The following is a 26,825-nucleotide window of genomic DNA, read 5'->3' as shown; positions in this document are numbered from 1 at the left end:
CTATAAACTTGACTGACCTCTGTTAATGGATGAGACTTAAAAGCTAGCTTTCAGTGTTTATTACCATGGTTCTGCAGTGCTTGCTGGAAACAAAAAAAACTAAGAGGAGAGACAGCTCAAAACCAGCTGTTAGGGAGGTTTCCAAATGGTGTGTGCTTGGAATTGGAGGTAAGTAGACCTCTATTCCCCACCAGTTTTAAAAAAAAGTTTAATGGCAGATGGGGAGTGAAACCCTGCAACACAACAGAATATAGTTCTTCCTAAATTAATTTGCTGCCCTCTAATGTTTTTGTTTGTTTGGGGAAAGAATAATCCAGCATCATATCATCAAACTGCTGTCCTCTTTAGGAAAAATGGCTGGGTTATTGGCTCACTGAGGCAGTAGACAAAAGCCGCTCTAAACTAGGGACTAGGAAAATATAAATCTGGACCCAGGATTGTAGGTGGGGTGGGGGACGTAGAAACGGCTACTTTGTGGTGCTTTCTTGTCTGGGTATTGCTGGTTGACAATTGTGGTCTCTCATCTCAGTCTGGTCTAGTAGCATTTTGGGACTGACATTTACCAGAAACCTGTGTATGAAGGTGTGGGTAGATGTGGAATGAATGGATGTGACAGAGAGTGAGGAATTCATGGTATAAGATAGAAAAGTAGATTTTTAAGAACGTGCAGGTAATTTTTTGGGAGGGAAGAAATAGAAGAGACAAAACATAGGAAAGGTGGTAAAGAGCATAATTATGACAGTAAAGGGATACCATCCCTCTGGGGTCAGAGGCCAGCAGCTAGCTGGCTGATTAACCCCACCTGCCATACTTGGGAAAAGACCTGGAGCTTAATAGGCTGATCCTCATAAAAGGAGGAACAAAAAATGGAGAGAGGGAGCTGCAATATCCAGTAGAGTTTGGAGCTACTGTTGGGAGGATCAGAAACAAAATGGACAGAAGTGAAGTCCTGTTATCACAAAGGCTCTGAAATAAGAGCCAGGAACTTCTGGGCTGAGGAATTTAAGGGGTTGAGGAATAGACTTGGAAGTTTTGATCTTGTTTTGTTGAGGAGACTTGAAATAAAAAAATGCTTGGAAATATGACCTTCCCCAGACTGTGTGAGAAGGTTCCAGGCAGAATTCCCACAGGAGGGGTGCTGGCTCAGCAAAAGTAAGCCTGGGTCCAGCCAGAAGAGAGGGCTGTAAGACAAGCCCCAATCCTTTACAAGAATGTAGGGAAAGAGGTGTAAAGAGAGAACATATTGGAAAACATGCAGGGAAAAAACCCTTTATCTTCAAGAAAAACGACGTTTTAAAAATAATTAAATGGAAAAATTATCTAGGGCTTTTAGTTGCATTATAAAGAGTACAGCTCTCTTGTTATTTTACCTTCCATGCACCAAGGACATGCAATTGAATGTCATACCTTATCTTGTTCGATAGGTTTACTTCTTGGGCTAATATCTGTTGTATGCATTTTTCAAGCCCTGTTATCTTAATCTAATTGATCAAAAAGTGTACACAGATCTTCCTTACAGGTATGGAAGAAATTAAAGTTTCTTAATAGCAGTGACTAAATAATTCAGTCAAAAATTCCATTTTAAGTATTGTGAATGTAATGAAGGTTAGTTGAAACTCTAAATATCTTCCTAAAATTGAACTTTGCTGTGAATAAATTGCCTCTAAGCCTCAACAGGATCAGAGTGTTACTTGTGTAAATGTAAGTATTCTTTGAACTGATAAACATAATAATCCATTTGGTGGACCTTTTAAGCCAGTTAGAAGCTTAGGTTTTCAAAAATGAGGTGGATTTATGCCAGGTGTATTCTTTCTCCAGAAAACTGTAGAGGTATTTGTCCTTTCCTAGGTGTGTATATATAGTGTCTGAAGCCTTTAATAATGCATCAGAGAAATAGTTAAATAAACAGTGTTATTCTGAATTAATGGAGGGGCTTCTAAACTTTATATCTCATAAGCAGAGTGAGCCCTCTGAACTGAATTTCAAAGGGAAGATAGTTTATTTTGTGGGGAAGGGAAAATAGTACTAGCATGTGTAGAGGTACACTGTAGTGCTTAAACTGTTAACATGTACTCTTCTCAGTCTCTTCCCTTATAGCTCAAAGGTCAGATGAACAGAACAGTAGCTGGTGTGTCGGTAACAGTCATGACTATGTCAATGTTAGTTTTCTGTATGTTTTCAGGTGTTTACTTTCACCACTGACTTTTGTGGAAACCAAACTCCATTGATCTGATTGCTGTTTCTCTGCACTGTTATATATGGTTTACAACTGGCAGGAATAATGGCCCATGTGAGTTTGGATGGGGCATATTCATTTCAGCTTTGTCTTAAATTTGCTTTGTTTATAAGCTCCAACTTTTTTTACCAGCTTTAATCAGTATGTAGTAGAGTAAATCAGTAAAGATTTGTGCTGTTTACACTGTCAATCTATCATATACAATGCCCCATTTCATAATAAAGTAGCAAGAAATGGAAGGCATAAGTATTTGTTCAAACAGCCTGCTACTTACAACAGTCTGAGGTGTTCTGCATACTTGCATTTAGTTAAAATGTATTGGTAAGTGACACTGATCTATAAATACCTAACTTCATTTACTGCAGTTTTGCACTTAGTTCATATTGAAAAGAAAGAATGGTTCAGCTAACACTAATTCATGCTGCATGATAGCCTCTTATCTGTGGGCTTGTGTTAACAGCACTGTTAGCTAGAGTTAATACCCTCAGAGGCCTGGTCCACACTGCCAGTGAAATTTGGTGGCAGTCAACCGGAATTATGCAAGCTACAGACAGTACCTACAGTACAAACAGTACCTATGGTACAAATCTTAACATTTGAATAGAGTTAGCTGAGAAAAATAGAATGGCTTTAAGGCATGGTGTGAGGTGGGGGAAGAGAAGGGAGAGCATATTTATACCAAGTGTATTGAAGTAACAAGGATGTCTTTGCCGGAACAGATCAAGACTCACTTGGCATCCTGTCTCAGACTGTACATATTGCATCAAATGATCAAATATTGTTCTTAAGGAAAACTTGTGTATGAAACATGAAGGTTGTTTTCACTTACATTTTATTTTATTCACTATAACAGCATGTATAATGCATGCTATGTACTAGCATGTATATATTGAATACTTTAAAAAGATACTGAATCTGCTTTGATAATTAAAAAAAAGTTCAAGTTGTTATAAATACTTTTGTATTGCATAAAATACTTGCAGGAATTATGTGCCTCAGTTGAATTAGTATGAAACTTAAGTTGTGCTGACTTTCTGGAGAAGTCATAAATCCATTCTTCTTTGGAATTAGCTATCTCTCAGCATTCATTTTCTGTAGAATGACAAAGTATACCCTGTTTCCATTAGTGTGATCTTGAGGCTGGACTACTATAATGGGTGTTTGGGGCTACTTTTGGCAATTACTTAAACTGTAGCTACTGCAGAAATTACCACGGTTTAAGATTTGTCTGAGTCTGGAGCCTGTGTTCAGTGTCTTATACTAACTATATGTTGTTAAACCTATAGGACCAGCGTCTTGTTTTGAAGAGAGATAAAACTACATTCTAGACTCTGGACTAATAGCTAAAATATATCTTAAAATAGCAATTCCTTAGCATGGGCATCTTTAAAAAAAATTTTTTCAGTGTAATAAAAAATGAAAACACTTAAAATTATCTTTTTTCTTTAAGGTTTGGACCCCATGGAATCCCTGTGACCATATTTCCTAAAAGGGAATACAAGGATAAACCTGAAGCCATGCAGCTCCAAAGTAAACCATTCCAAGATGAGACACTGGTGAAGTGTGAAGCCAGTGGTGCAGCCTCTGATGACTCTTCTCCCATTCAGCCATCAGAACCTAGCCTCACTAAAAGCCTATGGACTTCTAAACCACCTCCCCTTTTCCATGAGGGAGCGCCATATCCTCCTCCTTTATTTATCAGGGACACATATAACCAATCAATACCTCAGCCTCCGCCCCGAAAAATTAAGCGGCCCAAGCGGAAAATGTACAGGGAGGAACCCACTTCTATTATGAATGCTATCAAGCTACGACCCAGGCAGGTCTTGTGTGACAAATGTAAAAACAGTGTTGTGGCAGAAAAAAAAGAAATTAAAAAAAGTGGCAATGCAAGTGACTCTTCAAAATATGAGGATCATAAAAAGCGAAGAAATGAGAGTGTAACTACTGTGAATAAAAAACTTAAAACTGACCATAAAATAGATGGAAAAAACCAAAATGAAAGTCAGAAAAGGAATGCTGTGGTTAAAGTTTCAAATATTGCCCACAGCAGAAGCAAAGTAGTTAAAGTTTCTGCTCAAGCAAATACTTCGAAAGCTCAGTTAAATACTAAAAAAGTTCTCCAGAGCAAAAACATGGATCATGCAAAAGCTCGGGAAGTTTTGAAAATGGCCAAAGAGAAGGCACAGAAGAAACAGAGTGCAACTTCCACTTCCAAAAATGCACATTCAAAGGTCCACTTCACACGGCGTCTTCAGAACACCTGCTCAGGTTCTCTCCCACCCCGATTGCGTTTAAAACCACAAAGGTACCGGAATGAAGAAAACGATTCATCTCTCAAGACAGGACTTGAGAAAATACGGAGTGGCAAGATGTCAGCTAAGCCCCAGTCTCGCTGCTCCTCCACCCGCTCAGCAGGTGAGGCCCCTTCAGAAAATCAGAGCCCCTCAAAAGGCCCTGAAGAGGCCAGCAGTGAGGTTCAGGACACAAGTGAAATGCATGTAACTGTTGATCAGGATGAACATCAGACATTGGGCAAGAGAGGCAGCAAAAGCAATATAACGGTTTACATGACCCTTAATCAAAAGAAATCTGACTCTTCCAGTGCATCAGTGTGTAGTAGTGATAGCACAGATGATTTGAAATCCACCAACTCTGAGTGTAGTTCTACTGAAAGCTTTGATTTTCCTCCAGGCAGCATGCATGCACCTTCCTCCTCCTCCTCCTCCTCCTCCTCCTCTTCAAAGGAAGAGAAAAAGCTCAGTAATTCCTTGAAAATGAAAGTCTTTTCCAAAAACGTCTCTAAATGTGTCACACCAGATGGCAGGACCATATGTGTAGGGGACATTGTTTGGGCCAAGATTTATGGCTTCCCTTGGTGGCCAGCCCGTATTCTTACTATAACTGTGAGCCGGAAAGATAATGGCCTTTTAGTCCGACAGGAGGCCCGCATTTCGTGGTTTGGGTCCCCAACAACATCTTTTCTTGCTCTTTCACAACTATCCCCCTTTTTAGAAAACTTTCAGTCGCGCTTTAATAAGAAGAGAAAGGGCCTTTACCGCAAGGCCATCACAGAGGCCGCTAAGGCAGCTAAGCAGCTGACTCCCGAAGTTCGGGCCCTGCTGACACAGTTTGAAACGTGAACGTGGAAAGTAAGGTAGGCAAGAATTTGGAGGCTCCACAAAATTTATAGCCTAGTTAGAGAACTACCATGAAGGACGTGGCCAATTTAAAAAGTTGCACTCAGTTGGCTGCTCTTTTTATACTAAAATTGTTCTGATTTGTAGCAGTTTCTTAAAGGTTAAACTAAACAAATTGAACATGCAATCAAAATTAACCTAAAGTGAAAACTTCAGTATTTTTCAAGTGAGAGAATCTTTTTTTAAATTAAAAACTCCTTAAACATCCCATGCGTAGGAGCCATAGCCTCAGCTGAAAGGCAGTTTATTTGCAGGGAATTTTTAGTAGTTTCTAGCCGATATGTACCTAGTCACTATGTGGCAAAGGGTAAACAAAGGATGGAAGTAGTAGCTGTGACCTGGGTGGCCCACCAGGGAAAGTGCAGAAACTTAAGCCCTGTTTATGTTGGCCTTTAAACCTTGTTTCGGATCTTCTACATTAAGTAGCTTCTATACAGTTGAGCTGGTCAGCATGAATGGGGCCAAAGTGAGTTCAAACCATGTTTAAAAACGTGCTTGGCTCCATCCATGCTGGCCAGCTTAAATCATGTTAGAAACCAATTTAACTAACACTTTAAACAGAGTTTAAAGGCCAGATAAAATGGGGTCTTGGTGACCACTTTTTTCCAAACACTCAGCCTTTCTATGCACATGGGCACAAGTACCACACTTCAGGGTCTGACAAGCTGAGGGGAAGCCTGTTGCCCAAAGGCAAAACTGAAAAGTTACTCAGTATTTTGGGATCAAGGGCTGTTAATGCTGCATAGGTGTGAATCATAACTTCCTGTCTTTCTTCCACTGAAAAAATCTTCCAGGCCACTTGCCTGGGAGTTTAGAGCAAGAGAGGTTTTGTTTGAATGTGTAAATAATTGATTGCCGAAATTGGTCAGATTTTCTTCTGACTGGTTGTTCCTAAATTCTTAGGATACGTCCTAGTAAATTACACTTTGTGAATTGTCATATGTGTAATTGTTGCATTTTGGATGTATCTAACTTCATATTTTTTTTAATATTTTCGTTTTAAGGTATCTGTTTGCAGGTCAGAAAATGAAAATCTGTAATTGTGTAATGCTCTGAAATGTACAAAAACTGTAAATAAAATTGACTAAGTCTGAATTACTTGTGTGTGTTTCTCAAAAAGCTTTGAAAAATTTTTTAGGATGTTCAGTTTTTTGTGTACATAATATTTAGAGGAGATAGAATTTACATTTTATAGAGTTTCTCATTCAGCACTTTAAAAAGATCATCTGTGTAAAGTATTATTGGTATATACTTAAGGCTCTGATTTTGAGAGTAAGCATTCATCTCTTTCCCCCAAAACTGGCTCTTGTAGAGGGCTCGTCTTAGTAAAGCTTGTCAAGTAATTTCTCCGTAAATTCAGTTCTGTTCCATAGATTTGAATAAAGACAGAAAATATGACTTGCACGTTAGGGAAATGTTTTCAATCACCATTTTTTTTCATATGTGAAAAGCTAATCAAACCCAATCTCCACTATTCTTAGCTACTCTTGCATGTCTGTTGCTCAGTGTTGGGCATTTTCATGCAGTTGATTTACATTTTCCCTTCTAGTTTTGGTCTTTACCTGACTATTTGAGTTAGTATCATTTTTCCTGTTCCAGCTTTGCATGATCTTGTGAAGAATTTGGCTGCCTTCATTCCAGAACAGTTCCCATCCCAAGTTTTTCCATTTTGCCCATATAGGCAAAGCAGAGATGAGGAATACAAATTTAAACTTAAAATGAATTTAGTTGTAAAACTAAAATACACAGTGTAAGGATTTAATGATTGAACCCATTAAAGAACCTTTATTGTGATGTAATTTTAGAAGATTAATATGCTGCCTTGCAACTGTCAAGTCAGTTGGTTTCCAAAACACTGAGTTTCTTCCAATCTTGTTCAGTTACTCTATCAAATTCATGTAACTATTGAATATCTAGAGTGTTTTTAAAAAAAAAACCACACACACACACACTTACATATGCTGGTCCAAATTGTTTTTGCTCATATTTCATGAGGATCCTACTACAATTTGTGTGGTAGATGCTAAATAATTTTCCAGCTATACTAGGTTTTTTCTCTGAACAACTAAACAAATTCCAAGAGGTCGGTCAATGCTTTTTGAATGTAATAAACACACAACAAAAATTTTCATAATGTGAAATCCTGATTCACTCTTGTATTTATATATTCTTTCCTGCAAACAGAAACAATTACAGTATTTCAGTTAATAAGCCTTACTTTGTTATTTAAAGCAGGCTGTTTTCGGAAGCAAAAAATTCACAGTGTGTTTTTTAGACATCTCTATATGCATAGAGCCAATTGATACCTAGTTTGTCGGGCAGCTCAAAATGAACTGATCCCACATAAAAACCTTCTGATGTTATGAGCCAAAGATTTGAGGTAAAATACTTGAATATTTAACCTGCTGCAACTTTTAAAAATATTTAGAACTTTTGAATAGTATCTTCTGTAATACCATATAAGATTAGCATAGTACTAGTGTATATAGTCAGTTTGCTCAGAGTTCAGTGAGATGGGAAAGAAACAATCTATTTTAAATTTAAATTCACAAGAACCTTTGTGTGCATGTCTTATGTAATGACTGGTGGGCATGACACACTATCTCTGTAATTAACAACTTTTTGTAATACAGACAGCCCAAATCTAGCACATGTAATATTAAGAACAAAAATTGTTCTCTAGTCTGGTCTAGTCTCGGTCTCGTAACTTAAAACGCAACAGTTCTTTGCACCACACCACTTCATATGAATTGCCTAAAATGCTTGCTTAGGTGTACTTCTAACTCTCACCACTGTCCTCTTTTAAAATCATGACAAAGTAGCTGTGGGGTACTCTCTGTCCAAAGCTTTAGCTGAATTAGCGGTGGAACAAATGTTAGGGATTGTTGTGAACTTTTTAACTGTAGACGGCTGTAGCTCTTATCTTATTACCCTGTCATTGGGGACTATTAAGTGATGGAAAATTTGAGGTTATCCAATGCCCCCTGCTCTGTAACTGCCAGAAATTTTCATATGCCTCCTGATCTCAATGGATGTCTCCATTGTGAGCACATGCTGTACTGTACCTGTGATTTTCAGTACATTCACAATCTCCTATTTCTAAATCCATTTTAGACCATTTTAATGACTCACAGATAACTGATGGTAGAAGCATTTGTTTCTCGTGCCAGGATGGTGCATCTTGTGTAATTAAGCTATGTAATTGTAATGACCGTGCACAGAGAATCATAGGATTAGAGGGGACTGAAGGGTCAGCTAGTCTAACTCCGTGCCAGTGTGCAGGATTTGTTGTCTAAACCATCCAAGACAGATGGCTATCCAGTCTCCTTTAGAAAACCGCCAGCGAAGGAACTTCCACAATCTCCCTAGGCAGTCTGTTCAGTTGTCCTACTATTTTTACATTTAGGAAGTTTTTCCTGAGATTTAATCTATATCTGCTATGCTGTAGTTTGAACCCATTACTTCTTGTCCTGCCCTCTGTGGCAAGAGAGAACTATTTTTTCCATCTTTTTATAGCAGCCTTTTAAGTATTTGAACACTACTATCATGTCCCTCCCCACCCCTTCTTTTCCAAACTAAACATTCCCAGTTCCTTCAGCCTTTGCTCATGTGGCTTGTGTTCCATCCCTTTGATCATCTTTGTTGCTCGCCTCTGGATCCTTTCCAGTTTCTCCACATCCTTTCTGTACAGTGGGTGACCAAAATTGGACATAGTACTTCAGCTGAGGTCTAACCAGCACTGAAGTGAAAATGTAACATTTGCTCAGCTCTGAGTAACCTGTGTATTATGAAGGAAAGTGTGGTGCTGCAGTAAAGGGTAGTGGTGAGTCGACTAACTCACTGCTAAGAGAATACATCGCAGCCAATGGATTATGGGGTTTGCAGTTCTTCCATTCTTATTCAGTACATTCCCAAATTAATTCAAGCGAGAAAATAGGTGGCAGGCAGTCATGAGTGTGGAGACAAAACATGACTTTGCTTTGAAATCCTCTAAAACTAGGTTAGAAGCATCCCAGTAAGTACCATTGCCTCAGAGGTTTGGAGTAAAAAAATGGTCATTCTTCCGCATATGGAATGGAATGTGAATGTTGTTTGCATCTCTTGCTGAGCACAGTTCTACAGGAAATTAAATGTTTAAGAGCTCTATTTCATTAAATCTCTCTGAGTTACAACTTTCAATATATGTCAACATTTAAATTGGATCATCAACTTTGACTATGCAACAGATATTTAAAAGACAGCGTTCATGCTACTTATCTTCTAATACTGGGCTAGTAAAACAGTTTCTTCAGTCAATTACTGCATAGAAAGAATTTTTATTTGGCCAAACTTTATCAGGTCTAAGAAACTTCAGTAAAATTTTTCAGGGTATGATAAGACCTCATCTGGGGGGGAAAAGGCATGTTCTCAATGTAGCCAGACAGACTCTCACCTTAAAGCACTATACAAGTGTTTGCAAATTCACATGAGACTTGCAATGTACAATGCAAGCTCACACACTTCCTTAAATTTTGAAACTCCACATGACTTTACTTGCATGCTGTGCTTCAGCTTTTGCTTATGGGTGTACAATAGAAGCACTCAATTGGACCTGGGTATCAGTAAGAAGGTGTATCATGATGGCCTCTTGAAGCATTACTCATTGTCCTCAGTGGTGTTTTGTGGTGGTATATGAAATAGAATTGGTTTCTTTCCTGAGGAGATCAGGAACCGAAGCTAATAAACAAGAACAAACATGGAAGCACAATGTGTTAGTTCAGCTCCCATCTCCTTTCATTTACAATTTATAACTTATTCAAATGGATAATTACAAGAAGGGGCATAAAGTATACCTGATGTTATATAGGCAAATTATATGAACAGGAACACCAAATACACATTGTCATGCAAATGACTAAACAGGAAGTGACAGGTATATCAGCAGTCCATTGTTATGGGGAGTTAGCTATTTGTGCAATAAATTGGTAAACATGAAGGTGAGAATCCTTATGCACAACATTTACAAGGACAAAAGGTTGAGATGAGCGTCCTTGTTCCTATTTATTTTCATGTAGGTATTGTAAGGCTAGCCATAAGAACTGTGTGTGGTGTGACTAGGAGACCAACACTGAATAGCACACAGGATCAGGAATTATATTGTAAGGAGTGGCTTGAGTTGCTTGTGGGGGAGTAGTTTGCTACTGTGGGTGTGCATTAACTAGGGGAAAAAGGTGTGTTTGTTTACACAAGGTAAAATCCTAGTGAAAACAAGGCGCTAGTATGCCACTTCATTAGTTTTTTTATCTTGAGGTTTGATTAACAGTTAACTTCAGGTAGTTAAAACCTTTTATAAAGGCTGGGCTAGTCACTCAACCAAATGTTTGTTCCAGCTACATCATTTGTGATATACCTTAAGAACTAGCCACAAACACTGGCAATTAATGTAACTCAAGGTTTAAAAAACTACATGTAAAAAAATCTCAAGTGAAGACAAGTCCTTTACCTGTGTTCTTATGAATTGGCTTATCCAAATGTCCTTAATAGGAATGCCACTGTAGTTTTGGGTTTGATAGGAGGTTTGTGGAGGTCACCAAGTTTACCGTTTTAAAGGGCTGCTTTATCAACAATGGAAGAAACTATCGGAGACAGTATTTGGAGCTATGGTCATAAACTATTATTGCAGGCAAGCTGTGTAGTAGTATTCCAGTTGCTACATCTAATTATGAAGAAAAATGACTGAACAGTTTCTTCTTAAATGTATAAATATTTCAAAGGGACATCAATTTTAAAAAACAGCCTTTTGCCTGAAAATAGATTTTATTTGTTTTAAAAAATTAATATTACTGTAAACTAAAGATTATTATATTATTAGAGGAAAAAATTGACAATGTTTTGTATAGAATTTCCCCTGTTTGTGTAAATCTTTCACATATTAAGGAAGGAGAGAGAAACTTTTTTTAAAATTGTGAAAATGTGATTGTTTGAGAAGTCCACAAAAATTGGCAGGGTAATTCAGGAATAGGTGTAGTATCTGAAACTACTTGTAATTCAACCTTATTTTAAACTGGGTAGATTTAAAGTTGACAGTGTTAAAAATAAATTATTAGCTATCCAACCGACAGTTACTTTAATTTCATGAGTCAAGAGCTGAGAAAATACAGGTTCTATTAGAAACCACTAGAAATCAGAATGTTTCAAAGTTATTTTAATGTAACTGCTATTTTATGTAAGTATGTTGGCTAATTAAACAAATGAAATAAGCTAGAGCATGTTCTTTATTACTGAACTTAAAACAACTTTGAAACTCTCCCTTCCAGTGACTTAATGGGAACAGAATCCTTTGTCCTATCTGCCAAGTAAGGAGGTCCTTTCCACTGATAAGAACAGGAGCATGTCATTAACATGGTAGCCGTCTCCTAGCAGTGACATATTTTTCTTTAAAACCAAACAACCCAACAACCCCCAAACCAAACTCTGAAATTTCATTTTAATTCACTTTTCTTTTAAATGTTAATTATCTAAACTATTATGAATCTGTATCAGTATTTTTCACATCAAATACACGGTTTACAAGTCAAAATGAGACTTATTTCCCCCGACTGCTTAGGATTTTATGTTATTAACAATTACAACTTTATGATCAGAATTTAACTGATAACACAGTTGCTCTGCTGCTATATTGATTTTGAAGTGCTGACAATACTAGTTTATTATTTAGTAAACTATGGCCCAAATGCTCTACTTTTCTGTGAACAGGAGGCAGGAGTTCCAGGTATGGGTGTGCAGAAGGGAGGTGTTTGTATGAGGGAAGAGGGCTTATCAGCTCAGCACAATGACGTCCTCACCCCAACTCTAAACCAAGCAAAATGGTGTTCCATGAGAATCAGGTTCAGCAGGTAGAACAATTATTCTTTGGGGACATTGCTGCTACCAAGAAGACCATGGATCAGCTTAGCACATGTTAATGCTGTTTGGACCTGGGTCAATTTCAGTGGTATCCTGCTTTTTTTAGGAAAACCCCTCCAAGAGGATGGGAGGTCGGATAGGAATAATCTGTATGAAACATTAAGGCACTATATAAACAGATATATAATTTGAAAGGCACACTGGGCTCAGTGGTGAGTCACCTTATATCTCCTGTAAGGAAGTAAAGGGGCTAAGACACCATATTCATCTGTGTAGGGTACTCACATCATTGGTCTGTGTGTGATGGGGGAGAGCTGGTGCTTCAGGGTTGTTACTCCTCTCCTGTGTAGGTCGAGGCTGGATGGGACTTTATTTTCTTCTTCAATCCACAATCCAAAAAATCTGGTGCAGAGGGGGAAGTAAGCGGCATTAGGTATAGTTTGGAGCAATGGGGGAGCAGGGATCAAATGATGACTCTGAATCACTAATGTGGTCCCTAATGTGGTCCTCGGGTAGCCCAAGGCTTGTTGGTAACTCCACGATCTGTTCTAGTTCTTGGGAAGCAGATTCAGGCCCTGCTCCTACATTATCATCAGTAATAGATTCTGTAATTGGAACTCAGTTTAATGATGGTGATACATGAACAAAATCCAGTTTACTCTCCCGCCTGTATTTTGCTTTGCAGTGGTAACAGTTGTATAAAATAGAGCAGACTGACTTACTCTAACTATACACAGCACAAATCTCTATTGAGTAAGAAGTTGCCATTTTATATTATTGCTTTTCTGACCCTAACTGTGCATAGACCTTTTGCTGGGCTCTGGAAAAGATATTTATATTTATTGTTGGTATTTGATTATGCCCCTCCAGCATTTCAAAATTATAGATAAGGTGAACAAGTTCTGATAGTTCCTCTGAAGATGAGCCAAATTGTAGGTGATTGTCTAAGAAGTGTTAGCTTGAGTGTAAGGTATAATGATGTCTTAGCTGGTGGTTCTATCAAGAACTGAAGAAATTATTTTTAAGGACCAATAAAAAATAAAGGTAGAAACTATATCTTCAGATTACACCGGCATCTATGTGAATAAGCACTTCATAAAGAATTGCACATTATTTAACGTTCTTTGGTCTTTTTGAGACCAAAACTCATTTCAGTGTCGATATTAATAAGGTGCATGTTAGAATCTGTTTTTCTAAAATATCTAGCACTAAAGTTAATCTTATGTACTAATTTATTTTAATCAACGAATGATTATAAAAACTAGTAACGTAATTTTAATTAACTGTCTGGACAGGATCCTGGATTTAATACCTTTTAGAGATTCAGATTTATTTGTTTGGAATGTAATGGAAGAAACTTATACCTTCTCAAAGGAGAATTTTTTTCACAGGAGTGTGAATGTGTGCAGCAAGTTTCATTGTAGCTGCTGGAATTGGAAATGGACCAGTTGCATTTTGCTAACAGGTCACATGGTTTCAACTGGTCAGGGACATCGGTGAAACCTTAATTTAAAGGTGACTGGCAAAGTAAAGAAAAAATTCATTGTGCCCTTTTTTATGCATTAAGTTTCCTACCTTGTTTCTCTCCCATGTGAAAAGTTATTTTCTCTCCTTTTTTAATTAGAAATACAGTAGAACCTCAGAGTTACGAACACCAGAGTTACGAACTGACCAGCCAACCACACACCTCATTTGGAATCAGAAGTACACAATCAGGCAGCTGCAGAGAGAGAAAGAAAAAAAGCAAATAGAATACAGTACTGTGTTAAACGTAAACTACTAAAAAAATAAAGGGAAAGCAGCATTTTTCTTCTGCATAGTAGTGTTTCAAAGCGGTACTAAGTCAATGTTCAGTGGTAACCTTTTGAAAGCACAACCATAACGTTTTGTTCAGTTATGAACATTTCAGAGTTACGAACAACCTCCATTCCCGAGGTGTTCGTAACTCTGAGGTTCTACGTATAGGGGCATATTTTTGCTGGAGGATTTTTTGGTAGATTGTGGAATTCTAACATCAAAAGAGAGTGAAACATAAGCAATTGTGAGGCGAAGAGATTTTTCTTCCGATTGGTGGCAGAGGTGGTGGTGTTGATAACGCTCATGTAACTTCTGCCTGGAAGACAGTGGGGAAGAAAGCTTTGCAGTGGAGGGCTGAGGAAGCTCCCACTTCAATCCTGAGTCCTCCAGAAAAACAAGGGAGACAAAAGCTGATATGAAAAATGACTCTTCTCAAAAACAAATACAGTTTCATGTTATCTTTTTACATGAAAAAGGAGAAAAAAGGGCACAAACACTTTTATTTTCTTTGCAAGCTGCCTTTAAGAATGAAAATAAAAATGGTTTGGGGCCAGTGATTACTTGTAGGCTTGAATATCATGCTAACATGATATTTTGTTGGGATTTTCCAAGACATTTAAGGGAATTGGGTGCCTAACTCTCATTAAAATTCAGTGGGAGTTGGGCATCTAACTCTCTTAGACTCCTTGGAAAATCCAGGCTTTTATTTTTAGCTGTCAGTATAGTTTTCGGATTATATCACAGAGCTGGTTTTGCTGTTTTGGAAGTTCTTCTTAGTATGTATGTTTGAGTGAGTCACAACTGATGGAAAGTAAGGAAATATGAATCTGTTGGTGGGTTGACTGTCAATTTAGTTAAAAGCACTACATTTTCTAAGTTAGTGGGGGAGGGAATGCAACAGCCTGACCTTTTCTGCTTACTGTTTCTCCTGCAGTGTGGTTTTATGTGTAGCAAAACTACTGTTAGGTCTCTACGCAGAAACCAGCAATTTGGTAATTGTAAGTGCTGTTTTAAATTCTTGGGCTTTCACTTGAGAACCAGGGCTCCTTCCTCTTTTCAGATCCTCTCTCTCCTTTTTTCAGGCACAGTAGGAGGGATATTGAGGTTTTTTACTTGCCTCATCATTCTGAACTGCTTTTTCTGCCTCTTCCCCTTGCTGACTACCATTGTCTCTGCTTCAGCTTGGAAGGACAGAATAAGTAGTGTGCCATCATTAGATACATGGCCACCTCTAGAGAGTCTACATTAAAAAAAATTAGAACCTGTATTACAGTGATAGTGAGCAGTGATGCAGCTACACTAATGCTAAGCTACAGGTGTAGGCATGGTCAGGTAGAGCAGGTGCATATGATACAGAGGTAGAAGTGCCTAAGCCCTGTCTATACGAGTCCTGCACCAGTAGCTTGCAATTGCTTTGATAATGATACTAAATTTTTCTAGTATAGTGTACTTTTATCCATAGTCTCCAGCAGTCCACAGAAATTGTCCCACCGTGCTGTCTAGACCACTGTAAGTCTGCTACAGAGTAGTCAAGTGCTGCACTGTCAGAATCTCTTTGCTACCAGAGATTTGCAAATCACTGATTGTACGATGCAGTGAAACCCACTGAATGAAATAATTGATAAAACAGATCAACAACTGCATTCACAGGGGTCATGGCATTTAAGGACACAGACAGTTTAGAAGTGTAAAAGCATTGTCCTCTGAGGATCCAATGACACTTCATTCTTTTCAGCAACTCCAGTTTTCAGCCCTTCTTTGTACCTATTGTCCTTGACATCAATAGTCAGCATTTTGCATAACTCATGACAGGTGATTCCTCAGAATAAGAAATGTTCCTCTATGGTATTTGTTTTGGGGGACCTGGAAGGAGAGCAGGAAATGTATGACTGCACATATGTGGTTTCATTTTGTAGTTAGTATGTTTTAAAGAGACTGTGGGCATGTCTACACTAAAAACGTAAGTCAACCTATGTTAGCTTGACTTGCAGTCACCACAGTAATTACTGTAGTGATTCACGTCCACACTCCGCTTCTTCTGTCGGTGGTGTGCATCCTCACCAGGATGCAGTGTGGAGGGCGGAGAGCCTGGGTGCTGCCTCGAGGCTCTCTGCTCTCTACTGGGTGCTGCCCTGAAGTTCTCGGATCCCTGCTCCTAGCCAGGTAGTTGCCTGGGTTCCCTGCTCCCAGCGGGGCTGTTGCCCAGGATCCCGGCTCCCCATGCCCAGCCAGGCTGCCCCCTGGGCTCCCCATGCCTTGTTGGGAGCCAGGCTGTCCTGAGGCTCCATGCTGCCCCTGACTCCCTGCTCCCCACTAGGAGCAGAGCTGCTCTCCTCAGTTCCCCACTGGGCAGCTGCAATGCTCCCAGTGGGGTGCTGAGAGCAAAGGAGGGGGAGCTATGCTCCTTCTGGTGGGTGGGGAGCCAAGAGCTCAAGGGGCAGTCTGGCTTGGAGATGGGAGCCTGGCAGCAGCTGGTGGGGAGCGGGGAGCCCCCCCCCAACTTTCTTGTCAATTTCACAGCTCCACCCACATAAGCCCTGTGCCACTGGGGGGGAGGGGGGGGTGAAGTTATGTTGGTGTAGTAGGGCACTTATATCAGTGGGAGTAAGGCTGTACTAGGTACACTGACATAATTAGGGGGTCGGCGTAAGCTGCCTTATGTCAATCTAATGCTGTAGTGTAAACCAAGCCTGTGACTTTTGCTATGCCAGTTCTTGTCTACAAACAAAAGTTGTACTGATTTAACTAAATTGATTTAGAAACCAGCAAAGTTAAATTGGAGCAGCCCCCATGTGTGGACACTCTCAGATTGGTTTAAGTCCTTATATCAGTTTAACTCATAGATTCCTTATTGACCTATGGTAAATCAATGTAAGTCACTCTCAAACCAATTTAAGGGTACCTTATAAGGTGGTTGCCCTGATTTAACTACATTGGTTTCTAAATCTAAATCAATCACTTTTATGTGTAGACAAGGCCACAAAAAGCCAAAGTTCGTCCTTTTGACTCCACTATTTTCTCATTACCAGTAGCTCTCATTAAACCTGTTTGCTGGAGCATAAGGAATCTTTTACTAAGTGATCTAAAAAATGAATCACAACTGATTTCCTTGTTGTTTGGTCTACACTATTTTTTCAGTAATGCTGGTGGCAGTATAGCTAATACTGCTGTTTTGTTCTTCCAATGTTTTTGAATAAGAATTTGAGGCAGCAAGAAGATAAACTCTGCAATGATAAGAATTATTTTGATATAACTGGCTTGTTAGGAATGGACTCGGTGAATCTTTTTGTTTGTACAGTACCTGGCACAGTAGTGCTCAACCTGGTTGTGGCCTTTATGTATTACGGCAATATACATGTTTAATAATGATAATAATTTTGTTGTACATAGGGTGGGCTGGTGATAAGGCATCCCAAGGGAAATTTCTCACTGAGGTTAATAAAACACTGATTTAGAAGTTGGGCTGGATCATAATCACTTCACAGAAAACTGAAAAATGTTTTCATTAACCACTGGGAGACCCATTGCAAAATCTTGAACTCTGCAAATTAGTAAATGAACAAACCTAAGAAAACAATGACACTGCAAATTATTTATTATAGTACTTCATATTACTGTGGTAACATGAGAGCTCACTAAAACACCTACTATTAAATCATTAGTGGGAGTGAGGTGGGGCCATCAGTTTTTGCGTGGGTAGATTAGCAAAGTTTTACTGTATTCAGAAGCATTGTTTCTTGTAAGTATGTTTTTTCTGGATTTTCCTTTACTTGTCTTGTTATTAAGGATCTTTGCTTGAAATCTGTGCCCCTGTTTCCCAAGAGAGCAACTGCCCCATTTGATTTTTCATCATGTGTGGTCATAATTTTCTGTCAGACCATATTCACTTCAACAAACATTGGTATCCTAGGCAGAACGTTTTTAATTTCAACTGAAGAATTGTTTGAAGGACCACATGCTCTCTTAAAAAAATAAATATCATGGAGCTTTCTATATGATTTCTCTTAGTAAAGAATGAGAAGCAAAATACAGAAACTGTGATATAGTTTTTTGCCATCTGTTGATTTTTAAGCAAATTACCACAATTAAGGATACAAGTTTTGGTGGTTTGTTCAAATACAATGTACAGTATTGTGAAGTGTTTTGTGTGCATGTATGTAGAGCCTTTGGTAAAACACAATCTCAGCTTCCTACCTTTTTAAAATAGGATTTTCAAGGTCTGAAAAACAAATTAGTGTCCTTTCTGTGGGCCCTCTTGCAAGGGAGAGCAGCAGATGTATTTGTAATGTCCTGTCTTAGGAAGCGAGAAGAATCTAGGACAGTGAGCATACTAATGGTTAACCATGGATGCAGGTTAACAATCACTCTGCCACTGTGGCAAATAAGCTGTTTAATTGCCACACTCTGCTTTTGAATATAGTGAAAAACCAAAATACCGTGGGCCTGATTCACTTCTGTCCTGCTCCTTGTGTTGTGAATTATACCAGTGCGAAGGGGGTGTAAAATGCTACCAAATCAACAGGTAGTGCTTTATGCTCCTTGACAGGTGTAAATGACAGCACGAGATGCAGGTCCACAGTGAAGCAAGCCCTGTGACTTTGTTATTCTAGATAATTATTGTATCTAATATAAAATTCAAAAAAGGTCACTTTGGGTCTAACACAAAGTCCTTCCATATGTATAATATATGAAAATACGCTTGCTAGAATCTAGTTCTGTTTGCTAAATGTTGTTATCTCTATGAGAGAGACTTGAGCCCTACAGCTCCAGTCTAATTTAAGTGGGTGATTCCTCCTTATTTTCCATTTGGTTTTCAATACCTTTTCATGTAGTTTCATGCTTTCTGCAAAGCTAAACAAATCTACTTGAAGAAATTCAGGAGGACAGGCAACTAAATTGTGATTTTTTTTAAACCATCGTGAATGAATGCTCTTTTTTTGTTAACTTGGTTTTTTCTACCATAGGTCTCAACAAATGGCAGCATATTACATCAGACAGTGACGAGTCCTGCTGCTCCCTTACAGTATCTGACAGACCACTGTGGATTCAGATTGGGGGCATTGAAGTTAACAGTGAATTGGCAGGTCTGTCTGTTTTAAGCCCCGCCTAAAGTGAATGGGGCATTATGTCATCAATTAATCATCCCCCAAAACAAGTTAGGCTAGAGCTGATGAATTCATCATTTAATTAATTTCCTACTTCCATTTGAACTTGGTGCACTTGTACCTCATGTACAGTCGGTACATCTCAGCTTTTTTCACTGATGCATATACTTAGTGATAAGGTTGATGTATATTAGCTTCAATTTACTCAAGAAAACTTCCTTTTCAGACTAGCTTCCAGATTTGCATTATACGATCATATTAAAATAACAACAGAGATCTGGGTAAAGGTAGAAATGTTTAATAACAAAATGAGCACTATGTCTTTTAAGATAGAGGGTCTTAAACTTTTTCATAGTGTGGATCACATCTTAATAGATACGGTGTTATGGACACCTGCCTTCCGTTTGTGATGACATGGACTGCCTCCCCCGGCCATTGGCAGTTACATAACATTCTTGTGGCTACTACAGCAATGGTTTAGCTGAACAAGTAAAATTAGGAAAGTATTTAGTGTCATTAAGTTGCCTTTAATGTGATTTAGCAGCTGGAAACAAGAAGGAGAATTAAAAACATGTGACCAGCCAGATCTCTGAAAGCCACTAGCAAGTGGTCCATGGACTACAGTTTCGGAACCACTGCTCAAAGAAAATGTTTGATTGTCACATTTTAAAAATTGACAATTTTCTTTCTAAGGCCCTGATCCAGGGGAACATCCATATTCAGGGCAGCACTTAACTTTATGCATGTGCCTTAATCCCATTCAAGTCAATGGAATTTAAAGCACATGCTGAAAGTTAAGCAGATGCTTAAGTGCTTTCCTGAATTGAGATCTAAATTAGTATTTGCTACTTGTTAAGGTATTTATGTTTGATATGGACATATATATATTTTTATGCATTTTTTCAGGAAGATTTTTTTTAAGACATTGATGAGCATTTCTGACATTATAAATAGAGCTGATTTTGTACGTTGCTTTTACCTCACGAGAAAAAGGGTTCTGGTGGCACCCTGGGTTTATGGACTTGGAGGAGTTTGATCCAATATTATCCCTTTTCATTAGGTCTAGTAAACCAGACATACTTTGGGTTGTTTTTAAAATAATCTAAGGAATATTTGTGGTCTGTTGGTACTACAGAAGCCTGTGAACTATCCTAAAGGACATGAGACTAGACTAATGCTTTTTGAGTCACTGGAAATGACATGTAAACTCTGACAAGAGAAGATGTCCATCCCTTAATCAGGGCATCCTGGCACTTCGACTTGTAAGCACCAAGGAATTAGGAAGTATCTTCTATGAGCTGACTTGTGCAGTAGCATGAGCTCCATGTATTTCTGATTAACTCATTCTACTAACTGAAGATAAGATATTATGAAAATGTCACCTGGGATGTTGGGAGGCCAGGTATAAGAAAGTGAAAGGCAAACTTATGTGCTCCTGTAGCGTCCGAAATGCTGTGTTAAGCAGCATTTAAAGGAAGCATATGGCCGTAAATTTAAATTAGAACTGCTACTAACATTCTGTAGCACTATTAAAGGCAAGTAGAAAACCACATGGTTTGTAAACGCCATCTGCCCATTACTTACTTTAAACAAAGAGAAGTGTTAATGTACAGCTTAGAATCATTGAATCAAGTCTGCTGCTCTCATTTACTCCTGTGCAATGCCCCTGAAATTAGTTAACTAATGGTGGCAGTGTTGCTCAAGGGTAAATGAGGGCTGAATTTGGAATCTGGATTTTAGTGGCTGTTCATCTACTGACTGATTTTAAGACACATGGTTCCTCTTCCATATGTGTTTGTGCTGGTTGGTTTTTTGAGCTAAGATATTTAGACGTGTGGGGTAAAACTGTAATCTAACATTTGGTAGTATTGTTGATATTTCTGACAATAATTTGTTTCTGTAATACTTATGGAGGTTTCCATCAGAGAGATTTCCTGGGTGCAGTGATGCTAATTAATATGATGGTTTTCTAATTCTAAACCTTGTGCTGCCCGGGGCCTGCCTGCCACTGAAATGCAAGGCCAATACTGGGTGTTAGGCAGCCTGTCATATTTTTGAGATTATAAAGTCATTTTTTAATATTTTTGGCAAGCAAATGTAATTTTTTCTTAGTACTCCATGCACAATGGTTAGCCTAGTGACCTGCATCAACAGTAAATGTCATTTGATTTCAGTTGTAAAATACACTTTGTAAAAATCAGCACTTGCTCCTTATGTGGAAGTGTAAGATTAGCATCCTTTTCTTTGCAGGAGCTGTACTTGCTCAATTCTTTCATCTCTGAAGGGTATGTGGACTTGATTTGCCTGCAAGGACAGAACATAGTACCCAAATGGAGGACATATTTGATATTAAGACTAAGACAACAGATAATTTTAGCCAACATGCCAAGATGCAGCAATCGGATGTATCTCAGCTTGGACCCACAATTCTGTTAAACCTCATAATTGCTCCTCACTTCCTCCCCTTTGTGCCCAAACACTCCCAAATTCCTACTCCATATCACTTCCTTTTTACTGCAGGGCAGAGGACATAAAAGGAACTGTTTTTCAAACTTTCATGCTGCTATTACAGTCAACTTTCCAGGCACAGTAAGCAACTTCAAACTGAGAAATTCTTTAGTATACACCCCTTGCCCACTCCTGTGACAGGATCTTTATCCTTCTGTTTTTCATCTCTCTCTTCTCATCCCACACCCAGTGCATCAAGTGATTTCTCAAGATTCCCTCTCTACTCTGATGTTACATCTTTTCAGCAACAGCCTCCGGGCTTAGGCCCACCCATGGTCATTTCTGTTAAACAGGATGTATTTTTTAAGGCATTGTGTTGGAGGAAGTGGGAAATGTATGTATATCTATCTAAAGCAATTCTTCTAGACTGAGCTAGCTCCAGCAGGATTGTAAACAGAGTCAGCACAACTGGGCACTCGGGTTTTGCTGGAACCTCCTTCGCTTTCCTAACCATACAGAAATGGCAAATGCATCTATACTATAACACTGAATCTTTGTAATACTCTAAATGCTTAGCTACTGGTGATGGTGTTGTAGAAGAACTGTTTGTTGCTTGGACTGCTCCTATTCAGTTGCCATTTTAATCTGTGTGTCATATTGGGTAACTGCAGACCAAGTGGTTGCTGAAAGGCAGAGTGTTCAGTAGCTTTATTTTCGCTGCTCCATTGCATACTTTTAGTTCTTTGTAGCTGTACTATATCTTCCAGGTACAAATGTATTGACACTTTGAGTTATATATCAGTCAACGTGGTCCTAGAATAATTCTCATTTGATTAACTACCCCTAAGCTTCTCTGAAATGTTTAAATTAATGTTTGATATTGAAAGTGGGTGATATTTAAAATGGGCTGGGAAGATGGCCTGGGCTTTAATTCCAAACAGATGAAGGGTCTGTTCACTTGCATATGTTTTATAACAATTTTAATATTTGCGTGTGTCCAGCCGTCTCCCCTCCCCCCATCCCAGCGCCTCCCTTACTTTGGAATGCACAAAATGTAATAGGTGAAACAATAACTATTCCGATCATCTCAGATTCTGCTTGCCAAATTTGCAATACCCTGGAAGAAGTTTAACCGTTTTCCCTTTCTCTCCCCTTTTCAGCTCAGAGACACTAGGCACCTGCTGTTTTTATGGAAGCTCACCACATGGCCAGGAAAAATACCAGCTCATCAGGAATGACAGAAATTTGCAACTGAATTGTCATATTTTCCCTCTGAAATGTTCACCAAGTATTAAACATTGGGAGGGTAGGGAGGGCAGGATGAATGTGTTAAACAAACAAAACCACCCTCACAAACCCTCCTGGGGCACCTGTATCTATTGTACATTTTCTTTGAAGTTTAAAAAGATGTGTTAGGAAATATTTTATAGAACTTTTTTGCAATAAATGACGCATGAAATGGGCAGAGATTATACGAAGTATACATGCAAGAAACCACTTGAATTATTGCTATGAAGAATCACTGCGAATAACTTTAAAAAAAAAATGTGACAGTCTAATCGATATGTTTGACAGGCCCCAGTGATGGAGCCAATTGCCTGGAAAGATTTTTGAACTTTTGTTTTGATTCTTAACTCTAGCTCTGCATTTTCCATTCACAAGGCTTAGTTAGTATTTAGTGTGGGTATTAGCAGAGCTGTAACCTGTGATCTAAAGCATGTCTGAAATCAGCTGTATTGTAAAATATGAACAGTTTTGTTATATGAGACCAATGTTTCCCAGAGAGATGATAGGCAGGATGACACAGCAACTCTATATATCTCTAATTTATGGGAAAATCCTCCCCTGCGAAAATGGTTGTACTTTACTTATGCTGATGTAACAGTTTGGGAACTGAGGCTTGTTGGAAATATGTATGAAGAAGGGCTACATCTCTGACAGTGTAGTCATTTAGATTTCCTATAGCAGTATGGGGGTCAAGAATGGGTACTACTAAGATAGGATAGCAGTCGTTTGTTGGGTCATTGGGTTTTTTTCCCCTTTCAGCACAGAATAGATTTCATGCAGGCAGCTAGTACAAGAAGTTTCCATTAGTGTTTCTAATGGTAGTTGATTTCATAGAATGATAGAAATGTAGGGCTGGAAGGGACCTCAAGAGTCCAGCCCCCTCCTTGATTTGCATTGCATCAACGTCTTTGGATACTTTTAAATCAAAATTAGAATGTCAAATCTTTTATCCTCTTCCTCCTTTTCTCCAAAAGATGTTTAGTAATCGTTATTTCATCTGAAGCTAGTGAATGTTGAGCATATTGCTAGAATATTGGCTTGTTAATTTATTTGCCACTGACTGTTTTTAACATTGTATGCACATTTTATTGACAGTATGGTTTCCTGTGCTAGTCTTAATGATAGAAGGGGATTCACTGGTTGCCTGACTTGGGAGAGTAAATATTTATTTTGGAGAAATTGAAATGTGCACATAATCTAAAGATCTAATAAAGTACAAGTTCCTCTTTCCATGGAAATGCAAAGGCTTGTACTAAACGCTTTTCCTACTTATTAATGTTCTGATCTCATCAGGGAATGTAAGATATCTTTGTACAAATTCTTTGAAAAGAGAGCACCTTTTCCAAAGGGATCTTTACCAGCACAAATATGGTTTCATAACCTCTGTGCATGGATCATGAATTAAGTAACTTTAATTTCAAATCATGGTAACCACAGATGTATATTTTTCCCTCCTTGCTTTGGTATTTGGTAACAAATCCATACTTTTAGCAGAGCAGGGGAAACCATAATCCATATCCAGGAAAGATATATTGGTGGTACATATAGTTGAAGGCAGTTCTGTATGAGACATTTACTACTTATTTTAGTCTGATTAGTGGTAACTTCATAATTTATTTATAAAACCAGAAATCGAATCCATAGCACCTATTTCTTTCAAAAACTATTTTAGCTGCACATTGTTGTACAGTCGATTCAAATTGTACCACTTTTTAGAATAAACTGCAGGATTTTTTAAAAAATAGAGGGTAGTAATTATTGTTCTACAGTACTCTTCCTTTCTAGTGTAGTCAAAGCAGAGGGTCAGCAGACTGGTCCTGCTCCACTGCCCAAAATTTGACCAGGATTTATTACAAATGAAGGCATCTTACTCTTAGGTTATGTCTGCACTACGAGCCAGGTGTGTGATTCCCAGCTTGCGAACACATGCTCGTGCTAATTCTCATTGAGCTAGCATGAGTATGAATAGCAGCGTAACCGCACTAGCACAGCTAGTAGCAGCGGAGGCATCGCTTAGTTGGGCTCACCAGTTTCAAGCATGTTTGTACTCAGCACAGCTAAGCCATGGCGCTGCTGCCACTCCCCGTGCTGCCACAGCTTCGCTGCTATTTCTACCCGCGGTTGCTCGATGACAGCCAGTGCTAGTACATGCCGGCAATCTAGGAATCACACCCCCTAACTCGTAGTGTAGATGTAGTCTTAGAGCGAGGGGGACAGGGTGCAGTGTGTTAATGTGCTAGCCTTTTACCTCTGGAGACAAAACCCTGATTGTATTACAAATAGATGGAGGGGAGGGTGGGGGGGTCTTATCCCCAGTGGGGGAGTCGTTTTTATCCACATGAAAACAAAACCACACCAGACAACATGGCACAAGCCAGTTTCTGCTCAGGAAAAAGGCCCAGGACTGTAACAGCAGGGTTATTCTATGTTGGGATTGAAATGATTGATGTTGTGTGTGGAAGCCAGCAGTGCCTGCCTATCTGACATCTGACTCTTAACCAGTGCTCTGAGTGCCTCTCCTTCATGAGCACTAGCACATCCGTTGAAGCACACAGAACATGATCGTGTGAGAGATGCGGGTCTCGGCCTTTGAGAATATGGGTAAATTAAGCAAATAGAAAGCTTAAAAAATAGACAAGGTAGCTAACTGTATTTGCTCATAAAAATGAGTTTGTTTTCATGGAAGTAGTGCAGCCATTTTGTTTGAAATCAGATTTTCATTTTGAAATGAAACTGTCAGGGATATTTTAATGATTGAGAAGTACAGTAATGTATCGCTTTTCACTTTTTGGCTTCAGTTGCTTAATATTTAAGCTTTGCTCCATGCTACCTTTTTGTCTGTATATTGAATGGTCACTATGCCTCCTTCATTTTGTAGACTTGAATGAGGAAAAAAATTATATGATTCACTTTTAAGGTTTGCTCAGAGGTAAATGTTCAAGAATGTTGTGTAACATTTATTCAAATAAAGCCTTGATTTTTTTCAGCACTTGTTGCAGGGAAATGATGTGGAACAACATTTCTAAGATATAATTTTCCTTTATTCCAGAGCTCCTAAACCAACAGGTTTTGATTACATCTTAAGTCTGCTACATTTTCTGAATTAAGTGAGGATGCTGTTCTTGTGTGTGCATCCTCCAGACTAAATTCCTACTTGACTTAACACTCAGTCTGACCTTGAGTTTAGCCCATGGTGGCTGGGCATGTTAAATCTTCCTTGACCCATGGGATGCTTTCCACAAGAAATAGTAAAAGCCCCTGCATAGCCAATGGGAAAAGATACTGTGCACCATGAAGAGGCAGAGACAAAGAAAACACGATGACTGTGATCCATGGCTGAAGTCAGGGGGGTACAGCTCAAGATGGCAGTACACCCTGGCATGGGAGTTGCTGCAGCAGAGGACACTTATGACTATACCCCCTGCCTTGGCCACAGCAATAGGGAGTGGCATAAGAGCTCTGTGCCACCCATGAATCCGCCAATGGAGTGGGGAATCCCCTGGTGACCAGCTAAAGCTCTGCTTGCGCTGACAGCGTCACACAAAGCAGCTGGAACACAGGAAAGAGTGCAGGCCTTTGACAAAAAAGCTCAGTAAACTGATCAATCAATGGTTTCTTACTTGTTGGAGGTAGGGGTAATGGAGTCTTTCTCCATTTAGATAGGAAACTCCCCACACTGAGTTGTATTAATTTTCCCCAAAGGAGGTGAACTGGTTATGCCATGATGGGTAATTCATTTAAAAAAGCACAGTATTTGTAGCATTGGGGTCAAAGCAGGGTTAAGTTGTTTATATCTCCTCAAATGTCAGAATCTATAGGAGCTGCACTGTCTGGTAAAAGAAAAAAAAATGCTCTCACTTCCTGCAA

General features: G+C 38.9%; 1 protein-coding gene across 2 annotated transcripts in view; it reads left to right on the top strand.

Annotated features, from left to right (window-relative positions):
- PWWP2A (PWWP domain containing 2A) overlaps window positions 1–25,235 on the top strand; it is a 37,615-nt gene extending 12,380 nt beyond the window's left edge. Inside the window, exons 2-3 of one of the 2 annotated variants that reach the window (XM_067566568.1) lie at window positions 3,687–4,654; window positions 22,832–25,235. In XM_067566568.1, the coding sequence (XP_067422669.1) occupies window positions 3,687–4,654; window positions 22,832–22,845 (982 nt within the window). In that variant the 3' untranslated portion in view covers window positions 22,846–25,235. Of the gene's footprint in view, window positions 1–3,686; window positions 6,532–22,831 lie in introns of those variants that run through there. The other variant, XM_067566567.1, reaches the window with a different exon arrangement.
- Window positions 25,236–26,825: the final 1,590 nt, after the last annotated feature.

The sequence above is a fragment of the Emydura macquarii genome, unplaced genomic scaffold, assembly GCF_026122565.2.
Source record: "Emydura macquarii macquarii isolate MOO-44397 ecotype Brisbane River unplaced genomic scaffold, CSIRO-AGI_Emac_v2 contig_2768, whole genome shotgun sequence".
NCBI classification, from domain to species: domain Eukaryota; kingdom Metazoa; phylum Chordata; order Testudines; family Chelidae; genus Emydura; species Emydura macquarii.
The sequence above is the reverse complement of the archived record's forward strand: the minus strand, read 5'-3'. Positions and strand labels throughout refer to the sequence as shown.